This window comes from Alligator mississippiensis, chromosome 2, assembly GCF_030867095.1.
Source record: "Alligator mississippiensis isolate rAllMis1 chromosome 2, rAllMis1, whole genome shotgun sequence".
Lineage (NCBI taxonomy): Eukaryota > Metazoa > Chordata > Crocodylia > Alligatoridae > Alligator > Alligator mississippiensis.
Window position 1 is genome coordinate 291,588,927 of NC_081825.1, and position 23,108 is coordinate 291,612,034.

At 41.3% G+C, this 23,108-nt stretch overlaps 1 protein-coding gene across 3 annotated transcripts in view; it reads left to right on the forward strand.

The window, feature by feature from the left end:
* The window catches only part of ESR2 (estrogen receptor 2), a 71,863-nt gene that overhangs the window by 22,711 nt on the left and 26,044 nt on the right, over positions 1 to 23,108 (forward strand). For 2 of the 3 annotated variants that reach the window (XM_014598743.3, XM_019479911.2), the window contains exons 3-5: positions 4,252 to 4,744; positions 11,006 to 11,181; positions 15,830 to 15,946. In XM_014598743.3, the coding sequence (XP_014454229.2) occupies positions 4,311 to 4,744; positions 11,006 to 11,181; positions 15,830 to 15,946 (727 nt within the window). In that variant the 5' untranslated portion in view covers positions 4,252 to 4,310. 3 annotated transcript variants of the gene reach the window in all.

Consider the following 23,108-nt stretch of genomic DNA (forward strand, 5'->3'; position numbering starts at 1 on the left):
TTTAGAATTCATGTAATGACAATTAGGGCTGTGCAAAGCTTCAGGTGGTGATTCGATTCAGAGGAGATTTGGCCTGATTCGGTGGCCAGATCTCTGAATCTGAATTGAATCAGGGGACCAATTAGAAGGTCCAAATTGATTCAAAGCTCTCCGAATCTTCAGAAAAGATTAAAAGAGCTTTGATGATTTGGACAGTCCCCAGTGGGTGCAGCCGGACTCGGAGCTAGTAAGTAGGGGGTGGGGGAGGGGGGCTAGAGGAGGAGGAAGGGGACCATGGGGGGACCCCTGCAGCCCCCATCCATTTCCTGCTCCCCCAGCCCCCCTGTAGCTGCCCCACCTGCCCCAGCTCCTGGCCCTTTAAAGAAAAGCCCCAGCGCTCATGGGGTGCTGCTGAGCAGGGGGAGATCCCTGCTGCTTCCCACTGCCCCATGCTGTGTGGGGCCTCTGGATGAGCTCCCCAATGCCCCCCCCATTTCCCCAGCCACCCCCATGGCTGCCCTGCCTGGCGCAACTCCGGCCCCTTAAGAAAAAAATAAAAAGGTAGAAAAACCACGGGACTCGCCACTCCTGCAGCAGCCTTGGGGCTTTGGGGGGCTCGTGCAGAGCTGGGGTAGGCAGTGCAGCCATTGCTGGGCTGGGAGAGCAGGCGGGGGATGGGCCTGGATGATTCAGAGATTCGGCCAAATCGATTCGGGACAGCGATTCAAATCACTGAATCGAATCACTGTCCCCCGAATCGGCCAAATCCAAAGCGAATACTATCCGCTTCACACAGGCCTAATGACAATGTCTTCCTGCTCATTGGGCTGATAAAAAAAAATTGGTATTTCATGGAAGGTGTAATACATTGAGATTTAGAGCATTTTACTCCAACAATAGCATGGCTTCCTGGCTGGCGCCTGGTTTTGTTTCATTTTCTCCCTCTCCCAGCTAGATTTTTCCCTGACATTTTCATTGTTCTCACTCTTGGTATTAGTAGAATAATTTGCTAGCTAACCTGCTCTGAGCTTGAAGATATTTATGTGCTTTGTGAAGTCTGATGCGGATCATTTCCCATGGCTCTGAAGTTGACTGAAATGTGTCTCTTAACCTTTGGAGGTATCTGATTAGCATCTGGAATTTGATCTGATGGGAATTGTTTTGACAAACGTAATTGTCCGACACAATATTTTCCCTATCCAAACATAGTTGATGAGCCAAAAGAACTTTTTGAAAGATACTTAACTTGTTTCATGGCATGGATCCTTGGTGAAAAAACTGATGTAATCCACAGTTGGAAGTATCTGAGCTTCAGTCTGGTTCAGGTCCCTGTGTCTGGGGCTCATTAGTCTAAGGCACACTTTCAATGTCTATTGGTGGGTTCGCAGAAGAGTGGAGGAGGAGGACTTGTTTAGCTTGGCAAAATGAAGGCTGAGGGGAGGTCTGATTGCTCTCTAAAATTATATTGTGGAGGTCGGCACAAAGGTGGTAAAAGATAAACAAGTTAAAGGACAAAGTTGGCACAAAAAACCTCAAAACCCAAATGCATATAAACTTAGCTGTGAGGAAGTGTAGGTCAGAAATTAGAAGAAAGTTCCTAACAATCAGAACTGTGAGGTTTTCCATTAGCTTTCCAATAAGAATAGTGAAAATGAAAAACCTAACTACTTTTTAAGAAGGAACTAGATAAATGTGCTGAAAAGCAGGGGTAGATCCAGTGGGGGCTGCGGTGGTACAGTTGCACCCCTCTTTGACTTTTGCTTAACCCGAACTTTAGAACTAACTGCTCAGGCAGGGAAGTGCTGATGGAGTCAATTGACTTCATGGCTCATTATTATATGCTTGAACCCTGCTAATCTCTCTCCACTCCACAGGTGTTAACGGATTTGTTTGCTTTTTAATGGTCTTGATATTCCACTAATTAAGCTATCCTTTTTTCTGCAAACTCGGGTGTAGAAATACTAAGGTATACAAATGGCTGACAATGAAGTATTGGAGGCACTGTAAAGAGGCTCAAGAAGACTAGATTTTTGTTTCATAAATGTGAATGAGATGTACATTTAACTACAGTGACTGCAGGACTAATGACACAGTATCACTTGACTATTTTGACTACTTTTTGCCTAGTTTCTTGTTGTTTTATTTTAACTTAATATATTATTTAGCAAAAGAGTGCACATTCCAATAGTTATAACTCAGATCTTAAACTGACCAATGTAGCGATAGGCCCCGATGGTATTAGAAAAGTTTCCAGTTCCTTTTTAACCGGAGAAAAATGTGTCATGTTTATATCCTACACTTGCCCATGCCCCCTCCAGTTCTATGTTCCGATGACTGCAGCAGAATATCAGAAAGCTAATATATTTTCTTCGGTATCAGTTGTAGAGCAATATCTAGTCCTCCAGCTAATCTTTTTACACCTCTTGCAAAGCTTTAAAACTGTGCATGGTAGATTTATTGATCAGGAAAAGCTGAGAAATGCACTGAAGGCGATGCTGTTGTCTGATTCTCTTTGTTGTCTTGACTTGGAAGCAGTGCCATAGCAAGGGGGGAGAGGGGTAAGCGGCTCATTTTGGGGAGGGTGCAGGGATGGGGGGAGGGCAGCTCCCAGTACTACGTGCACTCTCAGGCAAGCATGGAGGGGCATGTGCCCCCTGGATCTGTGTGCGGGGTGAGGGTGGGCTGCCACTGCGGGCATCAAACTTAGTTGCTATGGCACTGCTTAGAAGTTGCTGTTCTTCAGAGATGCCAAGATAACGTGGTAAAGACAGCCCTTGATGAGTTGTACTGGTGATTTTACTGGTGACCTTGAAGAAGTTGAATGGTTGCTTGACTCTTTGGCATTTCAGGAACAATGCGGCCACATCTGGAATCTGTAAGGATGTGGCATACTGGGCTAAGGAGATGGCACTAGGGAGTGAAAGGAGTCCTCTAAAGAGCTGATGGGAAAGTGCAACTTTCTTCAGTTGACCACTACCCTTTGGAATGGTCCAATAAAAAAGTAAATGGACTCTGGAAATGGATTTCTGCTGAAGGATAGACCTAAGCATGGAGATTAAGAAATGCCTGTTAAAAGAGGAGCAGTTCTAAAATGTGTTTGGATCTTTGAAATGCAAAAATGTAGAACTCTTGGTTCCAAAATGATACCTTTTATTAGACCAACTGAAAAATTGCAAAAAAAATCTTTTTCTGCAAGCTTTTGGGCTCATGCGCCCTTCATCAGGCTCAGGGAAAGTTCAAGATGTTAAAAAGTCCCCATATGTAGGAAATAAACTTCATTTTTGCACAGAGGCAGCAGACGCTGGAAAACTATCCCTCTGGATCCATGAGAGTCTCATGAACTCAATTTTCCTCTGGACCTTTGATGCATTAAAGATGTACCTCTACTGCTCTGAATTAAATTCTCAGGTCTAGAAATCTAGATTTCCTCACTAGAGATTATTTTGACATTTGGATATAGAAAATATGCTCCGTAATGAATAACGTAATCCTAGGAGTTTCTCCTAGGTGCAGCAATTTAGTAAAGGCAATTTATATGGTCGCTGCCAATATAGGGTATTAGGATTTGACTAGTCTACCTCCTACTTCATACAGGCGATTAGGCTGCACTCATTGTTGTAGTATCTGAGCACCATACAGCTATACAGTAAGTATCAAGACTAGCATCTGATACATGCATAATCTCTTGTCCCTTCCTATGGGAGAAATTCCTGTTGTGGAGTGTGTGGTTTAGGTAGGAGGTCTTTGGTTGTATATGTGTTTGGTTGTATATGTACATGTTGCTAGGTGTTGGAGATTGCATGGTGAGGAGGGAATATACCTTGAGTTTGAAGTGGGAGGTGGTGAGATCTAGTTCTGGAGAGAATTTAGTCAACCGTTTCAGGCCAGACTCTAAGATACTCCTGCCTTTATGCCAGGGGATACAAATTGTTGGCCTTGAGCTCCATCCCAGAGCTTTGAGTGGTTTGATAGCTATCCTGGTCCCAGACCAGGAATGATAAGGATATGGATAAGGAGGAAAATTTACACAATTTGCATACATAATTAAGATACATTTTAGATAGGGTTTAGAAAGCAAATTGGAGAATAAATAATGGTTTAACTATATTTATATTAATTATTTTACACTATTAGGGTTGCTATAGTTTTTAATGTTTTAATGCATCTTTATTCCAGTGCAGAAAAATGTCAGGTAAAGTGAATTTGTACACACACCTTTTCTTTCATTTAAAAACCAAATTAAACATGACTTTATTATTTTTATTTTTATAGCGTAAGATCCTAAGATGACTATTTGAACAACACATATTCTGCTTCTGTCTTGCATCAAAATGTCCCTGTGTGCACCTTCTCACAAGGAATTTTCTCAATTACTGCCAATCCAGGACATTGGATGTAGTAAAGCAGAAATTAAGAGCTCACCCTCTGGCATCAGCTCTCCAGTCCCCTATAGCTGCAATCAGTCTGCTTTGACAGCCGAACACAGTCCAGTTTACATTCCTTCATCTTATATGGAAAACAGACATGAATATTCTGCAATGGCCTTCTATAGTCCTACTGTGATGAATTACAATATTCCTAGCAATTTCAGTGATTCAGAAAGTGCACCTGTAAGGCAAACAACGAGTCCAAGTATGCTGTGGTCTGCTTCTGGCCATATCTCGCCTTTGACATTACATTGCCAGTCATCACTTCTATATGCAGAGCAACCAAAGAGCCCATGGTGTGAAGCAAGGCCAGTGGAACATATGCTGCCTATGAGCAGGTAAATGTTTTTATCTTTTTAAAATCTTTATTGTAAACTATTCTCTAGGCTATTTTTCTTTGCTGTTCGGATATTTGATCTATGAGAAAATAAACCTGAAACCACTATTGCTTTCTACACATACTTTCCAAAGTTTCTTACTTTTTTCAGATGGATTGGCTTAGAAATAACATCCAAAGCTGCTGGTGTGCAGGATTCTTTACTTGATGTATGACTTAAACTCAAGAATAAAATCATTCAAAAAGCCAGGGCTGTGTAGTCGCGCTTTGTGTATTAAAGGAAGATTTTCAGGGTGTGAGAAACCTTAAGAAAAATGCATCTAAGTATCTGAAGGAGAGGTAGAGGCACCCTTCTGGTGGTGGTATTAATTCCATTTTATGGGCAGTATTTCTCCTGCTGAATTCTAACCACGATGAAAGTATTCCACAAATCCTAACCATGATGCAACAACTTGACCAATGTCCAAAGCAACCAGGTTTTTGAAATAGCTTGTTGACTGTCTCTCTATTATTATTCAGGACTGGGTATTAGGTAACAGGACTGACTGAGACTTCACGAAGTCAGATGAAAGTCTTTTGGAGATGGTATCCAGCCCCAATTAATTTTGTGATTGAGATTTCTGTAGTAGATTAGGCAAAATTTTCAGCTATGAGAACATTAGTGTAACTGTAAAAATATCTATGGTCTGCACAACTCTTGCGTCGCATGTGTAAATGAGTGTCTGCACAAATGTCAGTTCCTGCAGTTACAAACTAGGGGTGTGTGAAGTTGGCCCTATTCAATTAGGATTCAGATTCAGCCTGAATCAGGAACAATGATTTGATTTATTGATTCAGATCACTGTCCCTGATTCGATTTGGCGGTATCTGAAGATTTGATGCTGATTCAGAGAATGAGTGATTCAGACATAGACACAGCTTTAAATGTTTTTTTCTATATACCTTGAGGTACCAGCGTGGCTTGTGAATGCTGTGGAGCATGGAGTGTCCCACAGAAGTGTGTGGGGGCCCTCCATGTGCTCGGCAGCGAACCCAGAAGTGGACCGGAAGTAAGCTGGGGAGCATGCAGGTCCCCCCTCCCCCCATGCCATGGGGGGACCCTGGGTTCTCCCCCCAGACCCAGGAGGCACCAGTTGCTGAGCTGGGGGTGCACTGGGGGGGCTTCCCAGCATACTCCTTGGCAAACCCAGAAGTGGATTGGAACTACTTCTGTTCCACTTCCGGGTCTGCTGCTGAGTGCGCTGGGGAGCCTTCTGCACAAGGCTCCCCAGCTCATTCTAGCCTTTTCTAGCCTCCCTAGCTCATTCTAGCCTTTTCCTTCTTTTGCTTTCCTCAAGACTGGGAACTAAGGAGAAAAGAAGGGAAGGTGTGGAATTGGTAAGTCAACTCTAGAATTAGAAGGGCAGCCATTATGGACCCCTGATTTCTGCACTCTTGTGGGATGCTCCACGCACCCCAGCATCACAGCATTCACGAGCCACCTGCTACCTAGAGGTATGTAGAAAAAACATTTAAAGCTGTGTCTTTAAAGTCTGAATCAGCGAATCTTTCCCAATCTCTCCGAATCAATTCGTAGGGTTCCAATTCGATTTGGAGAGATTCGAGGGTCCTCTGATTTGATTCGGATTCGGAGATTGGGCCGAATCTACGCCGAATAGATTCGGGGACCGAAGCTTCACACAGCCCTATTATACACACTGTGCACCAAAGCTATTTGACACATACAAATGTGATGCACCAGAAAAAGGTGTCCCAACAATTGTGTTTGGTTGCAGGTCTTTGTGTGCTGTTTACAAGCATCATTCCTTGTAGCTACAGTATTACGTCATGGATCAAGATTGAGTCTTGGTGTTTTAATTTCAGGAGTATAAGACCAGTTCTCCTATTAACTACATTCCTTTTTCCATCTCTGGTTTTGCATGTGAGGGCCATGAACAGCCTGCAAGGGGCCAAGAGTAGATTTGCTAGGAGCTGACGTACTATGGGGAAAGCATGTTAGTATAGGTCAACACTAAGGTTAAGGTGGATGCTGCAGCCTTTTGGCTTGTAAATAACCCACCAACAGCATACTAGTCTAAGAAAGGAGGTTAGTTTGGTCTTCAAGTTGGCCCAGAATGAAGAGATCCCCGTCTTCCATGGATGGTGGGTTCTGTGCTCCCAGGAGGTACTAGACAAAATCTCTGTGCATCTTTTTATACATTGTTGTGTGATTAGTGGTATAGACTTATGCCCTAAAAGTAATAGTTTCAGGAAATTCCATGTATACTATTTTCTAACATTTCATTATTTTCCACACTACTACATCATAAGGGGACAGAAATCGGAAGATGTGGATAATGGTTTTTTTTTGTTTTTTGGTAGGTGACCACCATAATATTTAAGAGTGAGACAGTTGAATAGTTTGAAATTGTTATGCTATGACCCACTTCAGTCCTATCCACATATGACAGCACAGCTGTAAGAATGGGAATTTATTATAACTTCAGACCACAGGGATGTGAGAATAATAATTTCCCTTACTGTAGTTATTTAGATTTCAGTCAAAACACTTTTTTTCACAGCCATGCCTCTCCTTCTGCTTCATTCTGTGGTGAAGCCTTAATACAGTGTTCATGACATTAATTTATTTCCATGGAAACAAAGATTATGATATTGAAAATTCATTAGTTTTCTAAATTGAATGGCAGATGAAGCAGAGGGACAATTCCTTGGTCAGAGATTCCAAGGAAAATTTAAAAAATAAATGAAAATACTTGGGTTGAAAATGCGTCTTAGATAAGAAAACAAAATGATAGCCCTATGGGTAATATGTTCTGTTAACTTTTTCAAGCCTTGAAGGGAAAGAAATAATCTGAATTAAATAGTTTCTTTTTCCAGGTGGTGATATCTCTTAACATTGGCCAAATTAGTGCATTTTAGTTTGTAGCTTAAGTACAGAGACCCACAAGTCCTTGTGTTTGGTAAGTAGGCTCCTCGCATGATAACAGAAGGCATTTTTGTAAAGCTTTAGTAATAAGTTATTATAGTATTCTGCTATCTTGCAGTAGTCTGTAGCAAACATAAAATGTGTAGCACATAAATGTAAAGCTGAACTTGACTATTCATACCACCTTTAGGTACAAAATAGTACAGGCACAGTGAAGACAAAGGTTCTGTATCGTTCTTGGTCCTACTCAAGTCATGGCAGCACATCCATTGTCTTCACAGGGCAGGACCAGATTCTGAATTCTTTTTCAATAAGATTTTAAAACTCAGGCCAAGTTATTCCAAAGGAATCTAAAGTTTATGTCTCCCCCTTCCTCCTAATTCAAGTCTTGGTTGAAATATAGGGTTACAATGCTCTGAACAGCAAATTTGTGGTACAAGGTGAGGATATATGAACAGTAGCATAAGAAGCAGTGGGCAACTGGGACACCAGGTACCAACTTAAAGGAGAGGTAAGAACAGCAATGGCTACTAGGGCTGTGCAGAGCTTTGGTCCCTGATTCGATTCGACGGAAATTCGGCCCAATTTGGTGGCTGAATCTCCGAATCTGAATCGAATCAAGAGACCCTTTAATCTTTCTAAATTGAATCGGAACCCTCTGAATTGATTTGGTGATTCGGACATAGACATAGCTTTAAATGTTTTTTGTACATATCTCTAGGTACCAGGCAGGTTGTGAACACTATGATGCTGGGGTGGATGGAGCACCCCACAAGAGTGCGGGGAGGCCCTCTGCGGGCTTGGTAGGGAACCCAGAAGTGGACTGGAAGTAATTACAGTCCACTTTGGGGTCTGCCAGGGAGTGTGCTGGGGGGCTGCACCGCCCCCCACTTCGACTCAGCTATAGAGCCAGGAGGCACCAGTTGCTGATCTCATGTAGGAGCTGTAACAGAATTGACTTTTCTGAAGTCAACAGGTCTGCCAGGGGGTTTAGCTGTTGAGTGCTAACAAGTCTCTTCTGAGCCTGTATGAACTCTGATTTATTTTTTTTCTCCCTCCAAGGCCATGTTTGTCAAATCTGCTTAGGTTTTCCTGGGAAAAGTTAAACCACCCACTGACACGATGGCTAGTTTCTGCCAAATGTCAAGCCCTTGCCCCCCAAAATGGGGGTACTGGATCATTTCAAAGGAAATTTGTCAAAAATGTTTTGACATGGGCTAAATTCTGTATGTTTCCTTAGCCATGTTCTCAGCAACAGGTAAATGGGTTTTGTTTGAAATTTCCACCAAAAAGTCACCTGCTGAGGCAGACCCGCAGCATATAATATTTCAGCCCAAGCAGCTAATGTGTCAAAGTTTTATAAACAACTTAAATAGGATCTTATTAAGGGAAATGTCACAGCAGTGGGAAATACAGCACTGCCTATTAAGCCAGTGAGCCCCTGCTCTAATGTGAGGTGCCGCATACCTTGCACAGTTTCTCCTGCCTGGAGTAGACAAAGGATAGGAATTTAACTATTTTCCTTTTTCTCTTTGTGAAACTTTAATGTTTCTTGTATAAAAATGGTTGAAATAAATGGGATAGTATAGGGATTTTTAGTCTCATTAGGCTATTAGTGTCTAGAGAGCTCTGACCCTTTGCCTACTTTTGATGACCTACCTAAAAAACAAAAATCAGGCAACCAGCTTCATACCTGGTTCTGTGGCATTAGAGCTCTTAGAGAGAAACCTACTTGGTTCCTGTTCTGTCTCCAGGAGGGGGACATGTTCCTGACTTTTTTACACTGTGTAAGTTTTTCACCAAACACACCAAAAAGTCTGCAGTATTCACACAAATTATATGTCTGTGAGGGTGTCTATGAATACAACTTTTTAAAAAGAATAAAAAAGCATTCAAATTAAAATTGTGACCGCTTGCTGTCACAAACAGTTGTTAGAAGATAACATCAGGGTTTGCATTTCTCCTTCACTTCCAGTTCTGACTCTTCTAAAGTGTGACACTATTGAGAGCAGTAGTCTTATACAAGCCTACAGAACAAAAGAGTGAGATTAAAGAGGTTGTCCAGTTCATCTTGAGCTTTATGAAGTTCTGCATCCTGAATGTCATGATTAGGCCAGCATGCATGGATTCTCATTCAACACATAAGGATATAGCGCGGCGGGTGTCAGGTGGCTGGAGCCGTGCTGCACGGGGAGAGGTGCCAGGAGGGCCCCGAGTGCCCTGATGGCTGCTGCTGCTGCAGAGGAGGGGGCTGTGGGCCATGCGGGAGGGAAGGCGGGGGACCCACCCTTCCCAAGCAGCCACCCCCCACAGTCCTCCCTGCCCAGCCCTCTGCACCCACACAGCCTCGACTCCAGTCTCCCACACCCCCAGCCCATACTTACCTGGGGATGGAGCCCAGGTCCAGGTCACTGCAGCCTGCACCTCTCCTTGCCCTGCACGTGCTGCAGTGTGCTGCAGCACCAGAGCGAGGGGCAGCCATAGAGACGGAGCTGCTCTGGCCAGCTACCGGTTGCCTGCCCCACTTTTTTTCTGCAGGGTTGGGTTTTTTTTTTGATACTTGGATATCCAGGTATCAAATTCTAAGTCTGCACTGCAAATATGTAGTACAGGGAATGTTTTTGTGTTCCTGGAGCCTCTTACTGCACCTCAAACTGCTTTGAGATGCAGCAAGCATGTGCGCGCTTGTGTTGATGCGCCCGTATGGGTTTTTCTGGTTAGCCTCAAAATGCCACTTCCACTTCTTATAAAAGACCTGCTTGGGTAAACCAACAAAAAAAGCTGTGTGACCACAAAATGGATTCAAAATGTATTTAATTTATCCAGAGAATATTCCAGTTAGAATTGTCCCTTGGCAGTAATCAGCAATAGCAGACTAAAGCAGAGTGCTGAAGACATTTAGAGGAACTAGTCAAAGACCAGACTCCTCTATTTTCTATTCTAGTTAGTGTTTATACTATGTGAATCATAGCGGTACCTGAGATGTCAGCATATCCCTATACAAAGAATTCCTAAACACAAAGTTCAAACTTTGCAGCTCAGTTTCTATTCACTAAGAATTTCAGTTTCCCAGAGTTCACATGACTCACCTCAGTAGTACGATTCTAGTCACACACACAAGTACACACAGTCCAAAATTTGCCAGGCAACTTGTATTGATGATACTAGAGTGACAATATGTATTTTAACTAGATTCTGGCAAACTCTTAGCATACTCTCTCAGATTGAAACATGCTCAGTAATAATGAGGAGAAGATGAAGTGAGTATAAAGAAAGACTATAATATGTTCTGAGTTATTTTTGCTCCTTTTCATAACTGTTTCTTTCTTCCTTCAGAGAGGCATTAAAGAGAAAAGCAAGTGGCAATGATTGCACAAGTCCCATTGCAAATGGTTCTGGCTCAAAAAGAGATGCACACTTCTGTGCAGTCTGCAGTGATTATGCTTCAGGATATCACTATGGGGTTTGGTCATGTGAAGGATGTAAAGCATTCTTTAAAAGAAGTATCCAAGGTAGGAAAAACTCTTTTTGAAGAATTTACCTAGGTAGTTGTTTTTTTTTCCATAGGACCATTTACATAAGTACTATTTAAAATGGCCACTTGAGTTAGTCTGTTGACTTCGCATACAGCAATGCATTTATGTATAATAGAATAACAAGAGTTGAGTACCCTGCCCTTGGTCCTTTACGTTGCTGTCAGAGTGTGGGAGGGCTGGCAATGTCTTTAGGGGACGGTGTCAAATCTATTGCCTTTTAGAATCTGGGAGTAGATGCAACAAAGGAATGGCATGGCAGATTCCTTGGATTTTATGCAGTTCTGGGTTCAAAAGTAGATGCATTAGTTGAGCATAATTCAGGGAAGAGAATGGTTCGAGGAAGAATATGAAATAAAATGTAACGCATAATCAGGATTTCAGCCATATTTAGGTAAAATCCTGAAGTTTTTTTTGTGGAGTCACTATTGCAGCTGTTCCTCACCAGAATTAAGATATACCTTCTAACCCATTATTAGGGAGGTCACTGCAGGAATGGGAATAGTTTCAAATATTGAAATTCATTGGGTGCATCTAATACAGTATTTCCATGGCTTCTGACTTAGCCTCTTGACTGGAATGGTTAGTGCTGCCTATGCTCTTTGGAGGCCTTGGGCCCTGAATCCCTTAATTTCAACTTCAGTAATGTCTCCCTTAGTGGAGCCAGGCCATATCTTCACGGCAAATGGGTGAGGTATGTAGAGGCCTCAAACAATGTTTAAGTATCTCTGTTTTTCTTATTTGCTGTGGGATTTAGTGATACAAATCTACTTGCATATACCTTATGCAACAGGTTAAACATCGCCATTTGAGTAAACCTTTGTAAAAAAGTGGTTGACAAATTAGTCCAGAGAGGGAAAATAGCTAACATTAAAGTAACAATAATTGATATGAGAACCTTATGTGCCCACAGAATAAATTTGGTTTTGACGTGTTTTGTGCAGACTTATTTATCTGATACTCGTTTTGCTTGCCCATGCTTTATATTTGAACAAGATACCTGTTTTAGTCCATTGTACCCTTTGATGCACCTAAATGACTTACTTGGGGGGTCCTATAAATAAAAATAAATGATTTTCTCTGCACAAAACATATTGTACGCTCTGTTGCATCCAGGCATGTTCAAGGTATTGCTGTTAAAACATCAGAAATTATTTACTAAAACCAGTTGTGTTTAACCAGTTTTAAAGAGAGAACTTGTTTTTTATTTATACTATGGTTGTATGTTTGTCATGTTGTTTTCAGGAGCAAGGCTTTTAGCTAGAATCCTTAATAATAAATTGAATTGAAATAATAAATTGAATTAATACTTGAAAACTGCCATAACTTTGCAAAAGCCAGTACAAATTAATTCCATCAGTGGTTATTCTTCTTAGTGTACTTAAATGCCTGCAGCTGCTGCAAAAAGTACTTGGGGATTACAGTTATTTTCTTAGATACAGTTGCAGATTGACTATTGTAATTTAAATTTAAGGGAGAAGCGATTTACTTTAAATTTAAATGGAAGGCTATGAAAAAATAAGTAGTCAAAGTACTTGCCATGCGTAAGATAACCATTTTTTTAATAGACACAAATTAAAAAACAATATGCCTTTCTTTAACCTGGATCAGTGCTGCTTACTCACAGGAAAGATCATAGTGGAGTTCAAGAGATCTGAACATAGTTAAGTTCTCTGTGAATGAAAATTTCCTCCATATCCCAAAGGCAAGAATTTTGTAGGGTGATATCTTTTATTGGACCAATGGTACAGCTGGCATACAGTTAGACAAGCTCTCAAATGCAAGACATTCTTCATCAGAAATCCTTACATCTCACATAATTTCTGGACTGCCATGGCTACAACATCACTCTTACACTCCGTATCCAGAATGGTGGTGCTATAGAGATGGCCAATCCTAACTGTTCTCAAGGCTTAGGGAGAGGTGTTGGTAATGGCAAAGTACCTGCGTGTAGAAAAGAGGAGGGCGAATATTGTGGATGCACTCAATTCAACATTGCAATCTCTGCCGAAAAGTCTCTCAAAAAGTTCACTCAGTCTGAAGCTGCCCTCACTTCCCTTAAAGGGGATTCTAGAGAAGGCATTGAACGCTGAGTTCCTGATGACATGGCTCAGTTGAAACCAAAGTTGGCAGATAGAGGACCCTGAGTAGTATGAAAGCCCATGACCTCCAGCACTTAAAAGTTTTGGAGGCAGAACTTCTACCTTGAACCATGGTGACTGGAAGGAAATATACCCTGCTTGTCTGTGACTGCTGGGTCTCATAGAAAATTCTCCAACTCAGTCCTCCTTTTCTCTGATTCCTCAGTGAAGACTCATTTGGCCCTAAACGTGTCAAAACTTAGGGTGATTATACATCTGCTCTGGGAGAGTGTGTGCGGCTAATCAGAGCAGCTCCAAGAGCTACTCTAACTAAAATGCCTGGAGTTTCATGTGTATCAGCATGCCTGCGCTGAAAAATGGCAGCGGGGGTTCTTTAACTAAAGCTCATCAAATGAGCTTTAGTTAAAGCACCCTTGCTGCCATTTTTCAGCAAGGGGCTTTGATACATGTGACACTGGAGCATGGTAATTGCTAGGCTCCAGCAGACTCGATTACTTGAGTCTGCTTCAATGCACTGTAATTACAGCGCGTCGGACCAGGCTCACTGCACGTGTATATCTCGTTACACCGTACTGTTCAGAAGGGAACTTTAATGCATCTTCTCTGAGCAGACATGTTACAAGCCCAGAAACACCAGCAACAGTCTACAACATGGTAAAGGTGGGGGAGATCAGGGCACGTACCCTATGCAACATGTTAACCAGCGCTCTTTAAGTAAACCTTTGTAGAAAAGTAGTTGTCAAATCAGTTCAGAGAGGGGAAATAGCTAAAATTAAAGTTACAACAATTAACATGAGAACTTTGTGCCTACAGAGTAAATTTGGTCTTGATGTTTTCTGTGCAGAGTGATTTATCTGATACTCACATTGCTCACTTATGCTTTACATTTGAACAAGATACCTGTTTTATCCATTGCACCCTTTGATGCACCTACTGCAGTGACAAGGAAGCAGGTGATGAATATGTTGGGAGATGGACCTGTAGCTAATAGCACTGGAGTGCTTCTGTGCACTCGGTGCCCTTGTGTAGAGGAGCGTGGGCTGCTGTAACTCGAACGGCTCCTCAGGGTTATCTGAATTATCCCAAGGCTTCTGAGTAGCTTAAAACCAGGGGGCTTAAAATCCTTTTCTGCATGACAGAGAATCTCACTCCTTGGTCTTGGGGGGAGTGATAAGGCAGTAACTTGTTTGTCAGTCCCATCTGCCAGCAGGAAATGGGACAAACTGTAATCGTATCTTTTTCTGAGCACTGTAGGTTCAAAACTTCAAGGTTGAAAAATATTTTAATTTTACAAGGAAAAGGTCACAATGGCTCTGGGAAAAGAACCCCTGAAGTACTCGCTCACAAACCCAGAAAACACAAATTCTCGTGTTACATCTATACATAAAATAGGTATTGTGGGGGAATAATATGTAGAAAAAGAAAATGAACAACAACAACAGCCCCCCAAACAAACAAAAATAACCTTTTGCAAAATGTTCTGAGAGGAAATAGAGAAAGAGCTACAAATGAATGTGACTGTTTTGTACTTCAGCTAATTTCTGAGAGAGAGACTTAACGGCAGCTATCTTGATTTGTATTTAAATAATATAGGATGCTTGCAGATGTAAAAAAAAATAAAAAGGAAATCCCCCCCCCCAAATGGTGCTTTACTTTAAACTCAGCATGTGCCGAGCCCCGCGCATGCCCAGAAGAGGCAGCGTGTTACTTCAACCTGGGTCACCCAATGTCTGTAAAGATCAGGCGCTTTTCTGGGGCTTTTTTGGTGCTTTTATCTAACAGCTGATTGAATCAGCTATTAGCTAAAAGTGCCAAAAGACCCTGCTGAAGCGCCTGATCTTTAGAGACACTGCAGAGCCAGGTTGAAATAATGTGCTGCTGCTTCCAGTAAAGCACGGATTTGTTTTGTTTTTTTAACATCTGCGAGCAGCCACGGTGACTTGCTTAAATAAAACCTCTTGGAGCAGATTCTTTGCTAGTGAGGCTCTCCTGCCTTCATTGGTGATGTGGCAGCAAAGAACGGGTCTATTGAGTTCAATCGTGTTAGGCTCAAGTGAGAGGAGGCTTTTGGTTAAATGTAATGTGATACTTTTTGGAACACGCTGATATTGAAAATCTGCCTTATTTCTAGAATCAAAATCTCGATTACATGTTTGTAACTCAGGTACAACTTACATGAGTAAATTTTTCAGAAGCCAGTCGGGAACTTCAGGGCTTCACCCTTCGGAAAGCTTTTCCATCTAGAGCCGTGTTTATACATGGTAGATGCTTATATGAAAGGCAATTGATGGAAGGCACTTGACCTTTTTCCAAAGGATGGACCTTCTTGATTTAAATGACTATATATTTTGGGTTTTTTGAAGATTAAAAAAAAATGTGACATACTGGTTTCTCTTTTTGGTACATCTTAGTGATGCACGCACATTTTTAAAACCCCAATCTCTGAAACAAGTGTTTTTTCCAACTTGTATAACAAGAGATTGTTGTTAGAGCTTTAAGCCTTTCTTCTTTATACCCTGTTGCAGGACACAATGATTATATCTGTCCAGCTACCAATCAATGCACAATAGATAAGAACAGGCGCAAAAGCTGCCAGGCATGTCGGCTAAGGAAATGCTATGAAGTGGGAATGATGAAATGTGGTAAGTTTTGTTTTTTGTTTTTTATTTCTTTTGAATCCCTTTGCCTTTTTTTTTTGTTCACCTTCTAAGGTACATTTAAGTCCTGACCAAGCATGAGAGGTAATTAAAGTAAGATGTTGTTGCTTATCACTTTGGGAAGGAAACGTACTCCGGAAGGCCCAACCCTGCAATATGTAGCATGCAGCAAGGCTGCTGTAACCCTGTGGAGTCCTGCTGAAGGTAGTCCTGCCTGCACATTACCTACTGCAGGACTGAGATGCACGTGTTCCTGCTGTCCTTAGGATCTGACTCTGCAGGCACAGCAGCGGCACCTGAGCTAACTTTAGACAAGTTTGCTTCGGTATTGGTAGCTGTGGCAACCCAGAGCTCTATCAGGGCTAATTTACTCTGCTTCTTAACAGAACGCCTTGTGACTGTAGTGTAGACATATCCTAACACATGGTATTTAAAAGGTAAAAAATTAAACTGAATGGTAAAAGTTGAATTTAATGGTGTTAGGCTTAAGTGAAATGAGACTTTTCGTCAAATGTGATGTGATACTTTTGGAACAGCAGCAATATGCTGATATTGAAAATCTGCCTTATTTCTTTTTACAGTGCTGATTACTCACTATTTACATTTGCTCTATTCAGGCAACAAAAATAGGATAGGAGAGCACATGTAGTAATGCAGAACTAAAAGGCATCTCCTAGTTCATTGACTCCAGTGTCTTGCTAGAGAAGGAAGCCATGCCGTATCATTGCATTAATAAACTTTTCAAGGTTGATTTCAAAACTAGCCAGGTTTTTTCTGGTCAGCCCTTCTCCTGCTGGAAGACTGATTTAGAACCTCTCTGCCCTGTTTAGAAACCTTCATCTTCTTTTCAACCTAAATTTATTCCTGGCCAATTTGAATCTATTTGTTCTTGTGCCAGCACTGTCCTTTAGCTGAAATTGTTCTTTTCCCTCCCCGCTGTATTTATAGGCAACAATCAGATCCCCTCTCAGCCTTTGTGTTGCTAAGCTGAATCAGCCAAGGTTTCTCAGTTTTCCCTCTCCCCCTGATCATCCTAGTAGCCTTTTTCCAGACCTGTTCCAGTTTCACATCTTTCATGTTTACAGGTGACCAGAACTGCATAACTCCCAGATGAGGTGCCTTGCCAGTGCCTTGTACAATGTCATTAATACCACCTTATCTGTGCTGGAAATATTGCACTTGATGTATCCTAGGATCACATTCACCCTTTTTGTGTAGCCAGTTCACATTAGTCATCTTGTGATTAGCTAATACACCCAGGCCTTACTCCTCCTGTGTCATTTCCAGGAGATGCTCCCCCAACTTCTAGCAGAAATTCACATTAGCCCTTGTGCTTTTTGCTATTAAATTCCCTCCTGTTTTCTTACTCCAGCCCCTTCCTATATGATGAGCTGATCCTTCTCTTTATTGACAATGTATTCCAGCTCATTACCAGGACACTTCCACTTTGTTTCCCTCTTGCTCTCATGAAGTCAGTTCCAAAAGCTGTAAATGGAAATATAGCTACTTCTGAAAATTGCTATAGCCTGCCCATAAAGCCAAATGTGACTGAGACCGAACTGGGTTGTAAAGTCACAAATTCACAGAAGTGTAGGGGCTGGGAGGGACCTCATGAGATCATTGGGTCCCCCTGCTTTGGGCAGGAAAGACTGCTAGGGTCAAATAACCCCAGCAAAGTGTGCGTCCAGACTCCTTTTGAAGATCTCCAGGGCAGGTGCCTGCACAACCCCCACTGGGAGTCTAGTCCAGAGTCTGGTGACATGAACCATGAAGAAGTTTTTCCTTATATCCAGCCTGAGACCTTCTTCTAGGAATTTATAACCGTTGCTCCTGGTTTTTCCCTGAGGTGCTTTGGTGAATAGTTGTTCACCCTGATGCTCTCCCCTGATATATTTGTAAGCTGCCAACAAATCCCCCCAAAGTCTTTCCTTTTCTAGGCCGAACAGTCCCATATCTGTCAGCCTTTCCTTGTATGGGTGCTCTTCAGGCCTCTAACCATAGTCTCAGGGAAGTAGTTTTTAAAAGCAAGCAAAACCTATTTTCATAGCAGTTGGAAATTAAAACCATGAAAATGTATTTGGAAGCATTTTGGAGAAAGGATCTTTTTTGTTCTGTGGTAGTAGGATAAGGAGCCCAAATCATTAATGAGGATGTGGCCATTATGGAGATACCAACAATAAACAATAACGTAGCAATCCAAATTTTGGTTTGTAGTGCCAGTTGAACATCTTTATGTCTTTATGAATGCAGAATTGTAGCTTATTTGGGGGGTGGGAGATGTACGGCTCTAGTTTTCAGCATCTCAGACTAAAACTGACCCTTAAATGTGGTGGTTATCTAAAAATTAACACGAGTGTCTCATTTCTAAAAAAAGCTGAATGGAAAGTGAAAAGTAGGTTTTATGAATTCCAGTTAAGCATTCTGCCAGTTCAATTTCCCTTGCCAGTAAAAGGAAAATAAAAATTACATATCCTGTAATCAAACCCACTTGTCTCAAAGCATCTAATCAATTCAGTTTCAAGATATCTCTGAGGAAAAGGTGATGTTCATCAACTTTATGCCTTCGGTTACTGTGAGCAGCAGAAGCGTAGCCTCGTAGTTTAGATTTTATGAGCTGTCATGCCATTCTCCATCAGGCAACATTTCCATTGACTTCTGTGCATATTTGCATTTTTAAGTCTCCCTATTTCTCTCTTGAGACATAAAATGCTATTTTTTCATGAAACAAAGCATTGCGTTTCTGACTCATTTTTTTGTCCTTGTTAGATGTTTGCTTTAAACATCTTGTGTTCTTATACTGCTCCTAACTGGCAGGACATATTAGGGGTGGGATCGCTCTACACATGCCCTCTTTCTACAAGACCCTGAATTACATGAACTTGTTGGCATACCTTCCTTTTCAGGAGGGAGAGTTCTCTTTCTCCTAAACTGAAAAGTTTTTCCCAAGTCACTGGCTAATGAGTAGTTTGGTCTAGGACAGGATGTCTGACAGGGAAGGAGGGACTTTGGGTCAGCAGAGGCTGTTTACTTTGGTAGAGGGATTTTGTTACTCAGCCTTAGCTTCACCATTTCTTTTGTGTACCTCCTGCCACTGCATGGAAAGTGTCCATTAATTAAACCCCAAATTTGGCAAAGCTTGTATTAATGTAACTTCAGATTGAACAGCTACCAAATTCTCCTTTGGGACTGAATCTATACAAGCTCTAAATATACATATTTTTAAATAAGATTGTATTTTACCTCCACCCTTTTTATAAAGAGTGGAAGGCATCATTACAGAAATCATGTCTAGGAAGTCAAATTAACAGGTTACAGCTCTATTGGTAAAGTATATGTTTAGAAACTTTGTATTAAGGTGTAAATAAAGATTTATTATGAGGAAATAACATTACTATGAAAAAAGGAAAAACCCCTCAGACAGCATCTGCAAAATTCACCTTGGGAAGTCCATGTCACTCACTCTGCAGGCCAGGGAAGAACAATGTCCTGTTAAATTGCACCTTGGAGAAAACACCTCATCAGCTTCAGCAGAAACTTGACCAGCTGTGGAAAAGTAACTAATGCACCATCAACTGGCACAAGGGGAAAACCAAATTTATGCAAGTTACAAGTAAAAAATAAACCCAGTCCAGCAGGCTCAGGCAAAGCGTAGCAGGAAAAAAAGGATAATTTGCAGGTGATGTACATGCATCACCATGCTGATTAACCTCTCTACTCAAACCTGTCCTTCCAGGAAATATGGGTGTCTTTGCCCACAACTTGTCTTACTTTTTCAGTGTGGACTGGGAGCTCCTTTACAGCGTTGGAGGAGCTGAGGCGATGCGGAGTTCCACTGCTGAGTATCTTTTGGAGCTTTCTGGTATTGTCCTTGCGAGCCTGACATGGACTGAGCCATTTATCCAGGGCAGTCACGAAGAGGGGAGGTACTTCATCTTTTTGCTATACTATCCACTATTGCTTGCTGGGACTAGAATAAGTCTCCTCATAAATAAGTGTGTAGGGTTCCTGTTGGACTGGGTTTATTTTTTTCTTCTGTGACATTTCCCTCTCCACCCTCAAGAACTTTGCATTTTCTCCTTGTGCTGGCTCTGAAGGATGATGAAAGGCAGAATCTGACTCTCAAACTTCGGGGACGGGGGAGAGGGTCATTAATGGATCATCCAAATCTTGTCTTTGGATACTTGTATTGCTCTCCATGGTCCTGTAAAATAATTTGTACAGACTTGGGCCAATTAGAGCTGCCAAGGGCAGGGGTTAATTGTCTTTCCCTCCACATTTAAAAATTGAAGTCACAATTTGTTAGATGGTACTTCCAAGTATTGCAGATTTCTTACCATGGTGTTTAGGCATTTAAAGAAAAACAATTTTTATAGTAATCCCTGGACTTCAAATAGAGTAACTGTACTGGGTTTTATTCTGACTACATTCAGAAGTAATTCAAGCTCTTGTTCTTCGATGCCTGTAGCAGGTGAGCTGCTTTGCTTTCAGAAGACCTGTAATGAATTTTGTAGGAACTCATTCAAAAACTAAGAATGAAATTTCATTTTAATAGGTCCCTAATATCGGGTTTCTGTGATGATTTGAGGCCTGAGTTTTACTACTGTGTATCAGTGGAAAAAAAATTGAAGCTGAAATATTTAATTGTAAAATATGAAGTTCATATCAACTGGTTAGTGGCATAAGTTACCATTTGGGTAGGAAAAGCAATGCTGTAGACAAGTAGTGCCTGGTGCCGCCCCCTCCTGGCCCTTCCACATGGATTGGGTGCTGGGGCCCTGCACGGCCCCTGCCAAATCCAGCATGCAAGGCCTGGGGCTCCCTACAAGTCCAGATACTTGGCAGTGCAGGAGTGGTGCCACCACTTTCCTGCTGCCAAATTACTGCACCAGTGAGGAATCCTGTGGCCAGGTGACATGGCACTGTGGGCCAGATCTGGCTGCAGACCGGGGATAAGTACCCCTGCTCTAGACCTTTAGGCAAATGTCTAACCCAGCAGATGTGCACAGTGTAATATGAATATGAAGCGATGCTATGGTTAGCTACATATTGTATTGTTCTAACTCTTCAATAACTACATTAGAGGGTTTGCAAAACTTGCAAATCATAAGCCTTACTGCAATAGCCAGTGTAATTAATTTGCAGTGAAATCTTGCTTGAAGATCATTTGCAAACCCAATTAGCCACTGATATAACAAAGAAATTGCATGATCAGTTCACAGTGTTCTATTAGAGAACAAAGAAAGCTAATTTGGGTATCTGATTCTACCTGATTTTGTTTGCTCTGCTCTGGTGTTGAGTTATGTTAGGCAGGACAGGTGTGAAGGCAGTTTTGCGGTAGGGCATTTAGTAGAAGCTCCTGTGTATAGTTAATTAGTTTTTCTCTGCAACATAAAAGGATCTAGTAAAATGTCAGCAAGAATGTTTTTCAGTGTGGACTGGGAGCTCCTTTACAGCGTTGGAAGAGCCGAGTCAATGCAGAGTCCACTGCTGAGTATCTTTTGGAGCTTTCTGGTATTGTCCTTGCAGGTATTGGTCATTGTCTGCATTTTCCAGATTGGATATTGAGAAACAGCTTTGAATTAGTTGCCATAAAGAGATAAAAGAAAGTCTGTGGCAGGTGAGAAGCAAACCCAGACTTCAGTGCTTTTCATACACATAGCTTCAAATATCCATATTTAGTTGCACCAAATATAGAGCTGGTCCAGTAAGCCTGTGATGAAAACATTCAAACCTAGACCCATATATAAAAATGTAGACAGAAAAACATATTAAGAGTGTGAAATATTTTAAAAGCATGGAAATTTTTTGGTAATTCAAACAGCATTTGATCAACTTAAAGCTTGTTAGATCATGACTCCCTAATTAACTGGAAGATCAAAATGCTATGTTGTGTTAGTCATGTATTACTGTAATTGCCTTTTTTTCAAAACTAGACAAAATAAATTTTAATATCAATTTAAGTAGCGTCCCCTTCAGTACTAATGAGATGCATTCTTCATGTGTTGGCAAGTGAATCATCCTTTGTTATGACAACTTAAGGTAATCAAACTAAATTCAAATTATAATTCAATTTCCTGTTTTACTGTTTTCTTTACCATAAAGTGCATTTTTAGTAGCAAAAATAGTCTTTTAAGAAGAGATGTCATAACTCTAGTATATTTTGATATTTTGCACTGGATGCGTAAGGGAGTTATTTTTACTGAAATCAAGTGCAAGTTTTGTTATGTTTGAAACCTAGCACAAATGTTGACACTTACATTAAAAACAATGCCAGTATTGAGAAGAAATTTGAATGGGTTGAATAATGCATGTTAAAATAATTTAAATGAATGTGACATTTTGTTGGGAAGATGCTGTCAGGCAATTGTAATTTTAGTAAAGCCTGTATGTATCACCACTTGGAAGATAATATGAGGACAGATAGTTGGGCTGAAGAACCTAACAACAATTAAAAAGGAATATTCCATTGCATTTTATGAAGAGTAATATAGTTTGGAAGCAGATAAAATGCAGAACTTAATACAGAAACTGGCTGGAAGTTTAATGGTGGCTTCCCTGTGTAATCACTAGATGGTAAAACCTCTCAGATGCTTAGTACAGTGGTGTTTTGGAAAGTTTCCTCATCTCTGTGCTCAGTGGACCAGATTCTTTCCTTCCTCCAGTTGGCCCCAAGGTCTTAATTAATTCTTGGTTATACCAAGTCTAGGGGCTTTAAGAGATGAATCGATCAGTATGGTGTGAATCCCCCCCAACCCTTACCACTTACAGGCTACAAAACCATCATAAAGCCCCTAAAAACAGGAAGTCCAAATTCATAGCTGGTCATACTCCCATACTGTCACAGGAGACTTTGTGAGAGAGACGTCATGAGGGTATGTAAACACTGTTTTTTCCATAAGGATTATTGCAGCTGAGGAAGAAGATAGGACAGGGGTGGGCAATTATTTTGACTGGAGGGACACTTAATGAGTTTTAGGGATCCATTGAGGGCCACATGCCCCTCCCTCCCCTTTTAGTTCTGAGTCATTGTTCTTGGCTCTTCGTGGACTTGGACTTTTGTAAAACTTGCAGTTGAATGGTCCCAGATGAGGTCACAATTTTTCTTTTTTCTCTTCTGGTGTTATTCAAATGGTGACATAGAACTCAA